Source organism: Arachis stenosperma, chromosome 5 (assembly GCF_014773155.1).
Source record: "Arachis stenosperma cultivar V10309 chromosome 5, arast.V10309.gnm1.PFL2, whole genome shotgun sequence".
In the NCBI taxonomy this organism is placed as follows: Eukaryota; Viridiplantae; Streptophyta; class Magnoliopsida; order Fabales; family Fabaceae; genus Arachis; species Arachis stenosperma.
In genome coordinates this window covers 6,540,382-6,548,311 of record NC_080381.1, presented here as the reverse complement: position 1 = coordinate 6,548,311, position 7,930 = coordinate 6,540,382, and the positions used below count along the sequence as shown (strand labels likewise).

Genomic DNA, 7,930 nt, shown 5'->3' with positions numbered 1-7,930 from the left:
CCAATTTTTTATACATGAGGTAAAAAGAAAGATGGAAAAGGTCAAAAAGGTTGCCTCATACCTTGATCATGGACCTAAACTATTCTAATCATAATATAAAGAAAAAAGATATATATGAAAAAATAATAAGAGCAATGCACTCAGTTACTTTTAGATCACAACAAAAGATGTCTGTTAATCTCTTTTATCGTTAAAAGATTATAGCTATTTTTCAACTGGAGACTAACTCTCTAAGACTATTAACTATTTAACTGAGCTAACCCTTCAACCTTCAAACCCTTGTATATATTAGCAACTAGTAAATACTTGGAAATTATACATTCAGGTTGATTCAAGGTACGTCTTAGAAAAGGGCACAACCGAGTATTTAAAACAAAGAATTGAATGTGATATTCGAAGGTATGTTGCTTATGATTGCAACATTATGCATTCTGGCAAACCAATAGTCTGCTGTGAATATTTTTTTTCAATATAGAACACTTCCACTTAGGTACAATGAGTGGCAAAAAAAGTTTCAATTGCGATGTAGTTGCTAATTGTTGTGAAAAATCGGGTGCATAAGATGCAAACTAGGTGGCCAAAAAACTGCTATAAAAGATATAAAACTGCTATTTTCTTCCACCAAAAGGCTAGTCTTAGAAACCAGAAATATGCTTTCCTACTGCACCCTATATATAGGGTAAACAAAATGTTACAAATAAAAAAAAAAAGTCTAGTTTTCAACCAAAAATAACTTAAACTAATCCACTGATAAAGACTTCTCCAACTGGCAAGAAAATAAACAAATGCAAACTGTTTCCTTACGTGCTTGCTATGGTAATTCAATAGCAATACACACACACACCCCAGTGACTATCCACAAGAACTAATCATATCCAAAAGCAAAATTTTAAAAGAACTAGTTCTAGTGATTGGAGATTTGCACGGGATTTCAGTGAAGATGCAGTGCCAGCTATTTCTTTGTGTGCCTATCTCAGCTCAACAGTCCAATTCATCACATCCTCTGTAATACCCATCTGTAGTCTTGTAAGGACACTATAGAGTTGCTGGGACACTGCTCCAATACCTTCTCCATAGGATACCCTACAGTAGTTTAATAATGTCAATCATTGGTTCCAATTTGTTTTCCTAGATACCTACCTAATAAGCATTTAGCTAGCTAAATCACATAAAAGTTGTTTGATGTAAATCACAAGAGATACCTGTTGCCAAGATAAGTAACACTGCCTACAGGTGACACAACCACAGCTGTCCCTGTGCAGAAGACCTCATCAGCATCTAGCAATTCATCCACAGAGACTAGTCGCTCCTCCACCTGCACATATTCCATAATGTAAATAGAAACAAGAAACCAAGTATATCAAAGTCAAGAAACAAAAATTCAGACCATGACCTTGTGAACTAATAATACCAATCATTACATTTTGTACCAAATATCATTCATTCTGATTAGTATGACAAATAATATTCCAACAATCATCTCCTAAACCAAAAGCCTGGTACCTGGAACCCTTGGCTTCGTGCAACATCGATTATACTCTTTCGAGTAATGCCAGGTAGGATAGTCCCTTTAATAGCCGGAGTTGAAATATTGTTGCCCTGAAAACAAATGAATATATGAAAAGTATAATACAGTGAGCTCAGATGACATGGTTTTTCTAGAATAACACATAAACTTGCATGAGGGTAAAAGAAATTCAGTAAATGCAATCATTAGCACTAATAAAATGTTAACCAGAATAGTAGAATACTGACAAACAAAAACATCATCTATTTTTAATATATAAAAGTAGATAGATAAGTTTATTCATATTATTTTTATGACATGTTTCTCCTTCTATTAATGCCATATCAGTAATATTGCTTACTTGGCAAAACTTTAGAATCAACCACTCAATTTTTGCCAAATCAACTATTATTTTTAAATTAGCAAAAAAATAAAATATAAAAAAAACTAAAATACACTGATAATTAAAAATTAATAGTGTTTAATCAAATTTATAACTTACAAAGACATTGAATTCATATCTTTATACTTATTACATCTTATCATTATAAACAATATAATAAATTTATAACCTCAATAATTAATTTTTATAAATAATTCATTAAATGTAATAAACATCCATATTACAAATGTCATAAAAATATTATTAATCATAATAAATTTTACGTTATAAATATTCAAATTCTATACTATTTGACCTACTTATATAAGTCTCTTATCACTATTCCTTCAAATAACATCAAATTTAGCTCAAAAAATTATTTTCGAACTACACAACATCTCAAACTTACTCAATGGAGCATCATTCTTTAGACAATATCACCAAACAAATAGACAATTGGTTTATCAAAGTTTGCGTGGTTCGTCTATGAAAAACATTAACAACCACAAATGAAGAGGAGTCTCTTTACTTATAAAGGATTATATTAGATGAAAATGAGATAACTATATTTACTGCACATGTAATCAAACAACACAATATTCAACAATAAGATAATTCTATATACTTTTCATAATCTCATCTATCAAATTATTAGCTATAACCCACTACTTATTTTCAGATGAAAAGTCAAAAAAAATTTTGGGCACGACTGGTTCAAATATAATGACATTCCAGAAAAGTAATGACAATGAAGCACCACTCCAATTGAAAAATTTGTGCAACCTCACACTTATATTTGAAGTCAAAGTAAATAATTTTAATCTCAAAAAATGTTCTCAACAATACACTGTTACCAAAACATTTCGTTCTAACCAACAATACTAAATCTCAACACCCATTACAACAAATAAACCAGGTAATACTCCAAAAAAAATCACTTATTCAAGATATCATTTTTATTTCTAATTTAAATTATTCATTGATTATAGAAATCAACTTCACCAACACTAATATCATCAGACGATGATCACATACCCATCAAGAGATTAAAGAGAAAGAAAACCATACAAATTCAAGACACATCTTCGAAAGAAGAACATCCATGCAAAGATGGAACAAATAACACAATACAAAGTGTATATAACTCAACAATTCATAAAGAACATGTCTTCACAAGAACTTACGATAGAAAGAAGAAAGCAACAACTCTAACAACAACCAATAAAGAAAAAGGAGGACGAGCGCCACATAAGAAGACTAAGTCCATCAACTAAAACAAATGCAAAAATCAAACTACCAAATAAAATGTCACTTTATACAATTTCAATATCCAAATCTTTTGTACTACAAATTATTTTAAATAAAACACCTTTTAAATTTAACTTTAGTTTACACTTATTTAATTTAATTTTACAAAACATAATAATTTTTAATATTTATTATATACTATCAATAATTTATCACTCCACGCATCGCGCGAGTCTCATTCTAGTTGAATAAAATAACTATAATAAATATTGATACTCATATGGCCAAGAATGGCACGAAACTATAAAGGTATTCATATTAGTGTAACAAGGATCAAAAGCAAGTCAGGTTGCTGCAAAACGATCTATACATAAGTAGGGACAGATCTAGAAATTTTGATATGCATAGCGAATTTTATATAAATTTTTTTATTATTTTTTGTTATGTTTTTATTATATAAAAATAATTTATGCCAGATATATAATTAGTGAATTATTTTTTTTAAAGATTTTATCAATATATATAGAAAAAATATAAAAAAATTTTTAATAATATTATTTTTGATAATAAGAATTACATAGTACTCTATAGTACTCTATAAAATTATAAGATACCAATACTTTTATAATACGTTTAATTAAAAAGTTGTTAAATATCTTTTTAATTAAGATCAATTCTTTTAAAAATTTCAAAAATTTAGAAAATAATTTATAAATTATTAATTATTTCAAAGGTACTGATATTCTTATAGAAAATAAAATTCAACAGGTACAGAATAAAATACCTTAACAACAAAAATATTGCATGAAGAAACCTCCTCCAGATATTTTTTATGCACACAATCAAGGTATAAAACATCAGAGTAGCCTTTGGCCTTTGCAACTGATTGTGCCTTCAGAACCTACAAAGACAATTTTTTTGGTGGGAAGGAAATTGGGAAAAGGATCAAGATTTTCATTTTCAAAGAAGACAAAAGTTAAAGTATGCCAGTGAAAAAAATGAGAATTAAAGATCAAGCAAACAGAAAACTCAAGACAATGTTGTAGAACAAAAATGAGAATTAAGAAATAATCAAACAGAAAACTCAAGCTTTTGTAAAAAGTAGAAGTACTTTAAAAGATTAACTCATTATCTCTCATAGATTCCCACTATTTCTGTTCTGTCCTTAATATTTGTCAAAAATATTAATATCACTGACGTAAGTTCTTCTACCATTACTTACAAATACAAAATAATTTTTAACTTCTACCTTTTTTCATTTTTGGTATCAATGGTTCTACTTCTGAATTTATATCTTAAAAAAATACGTTATCCAAAGACACAAGAAAATAATGTATTCACTTAAATACCAATCTAGTAAATACAAGAAATCTATATGCCAAAATAATGAAAGTTATCTTTGAACTCGCAAGCAATTAACTTGATACAAATAGAAGACAACATCTGCAATCAACTGCCAAGACGAAACAAGAAGAAAAGAGATCAGGCTTACTGCAGCATAGTTTCCGATGGTCTTCACACTTCCAGTGCCACCAGGAGTTGCACGATGTAATTCATTCTCAATAATCAAATTGATTGGGGCCAAACCTTCCTGTGATAAATTGATATTCCATAAATTTTTGAAGGACAGCATTACAAGTATGTTCAAAATTACAACAAAAAATACAAACAGAGATGATTATAATTGTCAATATTAAATTAATAACAACCATTATGATACCATCAGATCACAACACTGCAAAAATGAGGACGATATTATGGTGGACTGTTAGAAGATTACTACAAGGTTTCGTCATATTTACAAGCTACAAATCCAATCCTCTTTAGACATCTCATAAAAAAAGCACACATAAATTTCTACTTATCCAACAGTACTAAACTCTAACCATTTTTGTGTAATTTTTCCAAAATCATAACATGGAATACCTTAAAGATGGATTACCTTAAAGTAGTTTCCAACGGGTGAAACGTATATGAGAAATGTGTACTCCGGAGCGGGTGCAAGACCAAGTACAGGTCCACTTCCCATTAGCAATGGCCTAATATACAATGAGCCTTTACCCGTAGGGGGAACCTGAAATCAAAGCCAAATTAGATTTCACCTCAAAAGCATAACACATGTATAATAGTAGATGGAATAAGAGAGTACCCAACGTTTGTTTGCCAAAACAGTGTCTTTAACAGATTCAACGAACTGGTCAACATTAGGAGAAGGCATACACATGCGCTCTGCACCCATCTGCAACCTAAGAGCATTTTCTTCTGGACGGAAGAGAAGAATGTTGCCATCTTCCTTACGGTATGCCTTCAAACCCTCGAATAAACCCTGGCCATAGTTGAGAACACCAGCGGAGGGGTTCAATTCGATGTTGCCAAAGCGCTTGAGTTCACCTTTCGAGAAGGTTCCGCCGTGTGGACATTTCATGATGTACATGTAATCAGTAGGTTGAAGACCGAATCCAAGGTTGTCCCATTCTATGTCTGCTAATTCAACGGTTTGACTGTACGATGCATTTGAAAGAGAAGGAGTAGGCGTGAGAGTGAGAGGAGAAGGGTGGTGCAGCACATGGTTGTGGGAAGGGGGAAAAAACTGCTTTTGGAGCTGAAAAATTAATCAAAAAATGAGATTGGAACTGAGAAAGAAAATAATGAATTGAGATAGATGGAGAGAGCGAGATACCTTGAGAGACGGAGAAGAAGAGTGGTGGAGGGAGGGGCAGATCGGAAAACTGAGCCGAAAGCTTGTCAGGACGGCGCTGGTCTCCATTTCTCTAAACCAGAAGGAAGAGAAGGACGTGGAGGCGCAGGTGCAGCGCATGTGGGCTACGCTTTGGTATATACTACACAAAAAAAATGTGTCGTCATTATTTTATTATTTTATAATATTAGATACATTAATGTAAGGATTCCGCATATTTGATAATTTATAGTCATCAATTAATTATTATTATTATTTTTAATGATATAAAATTATATTTAATAATATAAAATTACATATTTTTTTATAATTAAATACTTATTAAATTTTAATAAAAATACCGATTCTTACCACTTTTTTTTTAAAACCACTTGGATCAAATATCAATATACACTAGTATTCAATTGAATTAGGGTAACCAGCAGCCGTGCCACCTCACCTGCTCCTGCCTTTCCAAATTATTTATTAAAAAAAAAAGGATTGCTTTTAATTTCAAACATGTTTATCTTGAACTTGGTATGAATCATCAAGTCTTATCTCTTGACAAAATCTAGCATCCTTGTATCATTATTATTCTATCTTATTTATTTTTTTAATAATTATTTTAAATATTTTATTTATTAATTTGATATAATTTATATTTTATATTTTATTATTTATTTGATGTATACTGTAAACAAATTAATTATAAATATATTTAATAAAATAAGACACAAATTTTAAATAAATAAAATAAATATATCTGTAATACATAAAAATTAATGTACTCCACTTATATTATTTATTATATAAATAAAATATACTTGTAATTAATATATTTATAGTATAAATAAATAATAAGATACAAAAACATAAATTATATTTAAATTATTTAGATTGATAAATAAAATATTTAAAATATTTATTTTAAAAAAATTCTTATCTTTTCCTTTTTTTTTGGACTAGATCTTTGAATGTTATTGTTTCTGCAATAGGAAATTTTTATTTAAAAAATATGTTATAATATTTTTTATCGGAAGTCTAGAAGATTTTTTTGGATAAAAGTTTAGGATTTAAGACGGCATAAAACCCTTAAAATGCAATTCATGAATCATGAGTACCTTACTTTTTCTTTGTGGGTTATGAATTTTCTGATGGATTCTCCTTTTAATTTTAAAATATATTTTGTCTACATATATATTTGGTCTTCATTTAGATGGTCCAACACAAACTTTTCTCTTTATAAATCATTTAGAAAGCCCTTGTTTTTTGGGTAGAAAAAACGTTGGTTCAGAGTGTTTTTTCATTTGCTTCTACATTCGACCTAAGGTAAAATATCTAAATCTATTAGAAGATCTTTTTTAATATGCTAAAAAAATTAGCAAATGTATCCTAAGGCCCATTTAGAATGAACCGAATGGGATATAAATTTTGTGGGCTCAATTCATACATGAATTTTGTGGGATCAATTCAATGATATGAAAAAAAAATGAACGTAAATCATACATCAATACCAAAAACCAAAAAAAGAAAAAGCACTTCCATTTCGGCTTTCATTAATATTAAAATATATATATAAGTTTATGACTCTGTATATTTATTAGGCATTGGTCCTAATTTGAATAAACAACGTTAGGGCAAACGGAATCCCCTCTCACAAAAGCCCACTATCTGATTAGCTGACTCGTCTCGTTTTATTTAATAAGGTGGTCCTAAATTTTTCTCTTATCACATTTAATAGTAAATTAGACGACAAATCTCTATTTTTATATATAAATATTAAATATTAAATGATATATATAATTTCATAATAATTACAATAAATTTATAATTTTTAAAAATATAAAAAAATTAATTTTTAAATTTATAAACATTTAAATTTTTATAATTATAAATATATAATAAACATAATCATAAACTAAGTTTTTTAAACAAAATAATAAAATTAACATTATTCAAAATATATAATTAAATATCTTTAAATTTATAACCAATCAAACATAACACATAATCTAAAATATAATTTGAAATATCTTCAATCATCATCTTCATCCTCTTGTATATCAATAATATTATAAAAATTTGACCAACAAACTATAATTCAAATGACATAATT

The 7,930-nt window shown here is 28.8% G+C and overlaps 1 protein-coding gene across 1 annotated transcript; it reads right to left on the bottom strand.

The window, feature by feature from the left end:
* Positions 1 to 586: 586 nt before the first annotated feature.
* On the bottom strand, positions 587 to 5,965 carry LOC130982456 (branched-chain amino acid aminotransferase 2, chloroplastic-like). Its single transcript, XM_057906468.1, has 8 exons — positions 5,818 to 5,965; positions 5,287 to 5,739; positions 5,080 to 5,211; positions 4,630 to 4,728; positions 3,922 to 4,038; positions 1,504 to 1,599; positions 1,203 to 1,315; positions 587 to 1,083 (listed from the first exon to the last, which is right to left on the bottom strand). The coding sequence occupies exons 1-8, from the start codon at positions 5,953 to 5,955 to the stop codon at positions 969 to 971; spliced, it is 1,263 nt and encodes a 420-aa protein (XP_057762451.1). The 5' UTR covers positions 5,956 to 5,965; the 3' UTR covers positions 587 to 968.
* Between the last annotated feature and the right edge of the window lie 1,965 nt (positions 5,966 to 7,930).

What these genes read in the sequence shown, in the direction of transcription:
- LOC130982456 (XM_057906468.1), bottom strand. Translation starts at nt 5,955, where the DNA reads ATGCGCTGCACCTGCGCCTCCACGTCCTTCTCTTCCTTCTGGTTTAGA. An exon ending in GCAATATTTTTGTTGTTAAG is followed by an intron (nt 1,600 to 3,921) that starts GTATTTTATTCT and finishes ATTTGTTTTCAG; the next exon opens with GGCAACAATATTTCAACTCC. An exon ending in GTTACTTATCTTGGCAACAG is followed by an intron (nt 1,084 to 1,202) that starts GTATCTCTTGTG and finishes AAACTACTGTAG; the next exon opens with GGTATCCTATGGAGAAGGTA.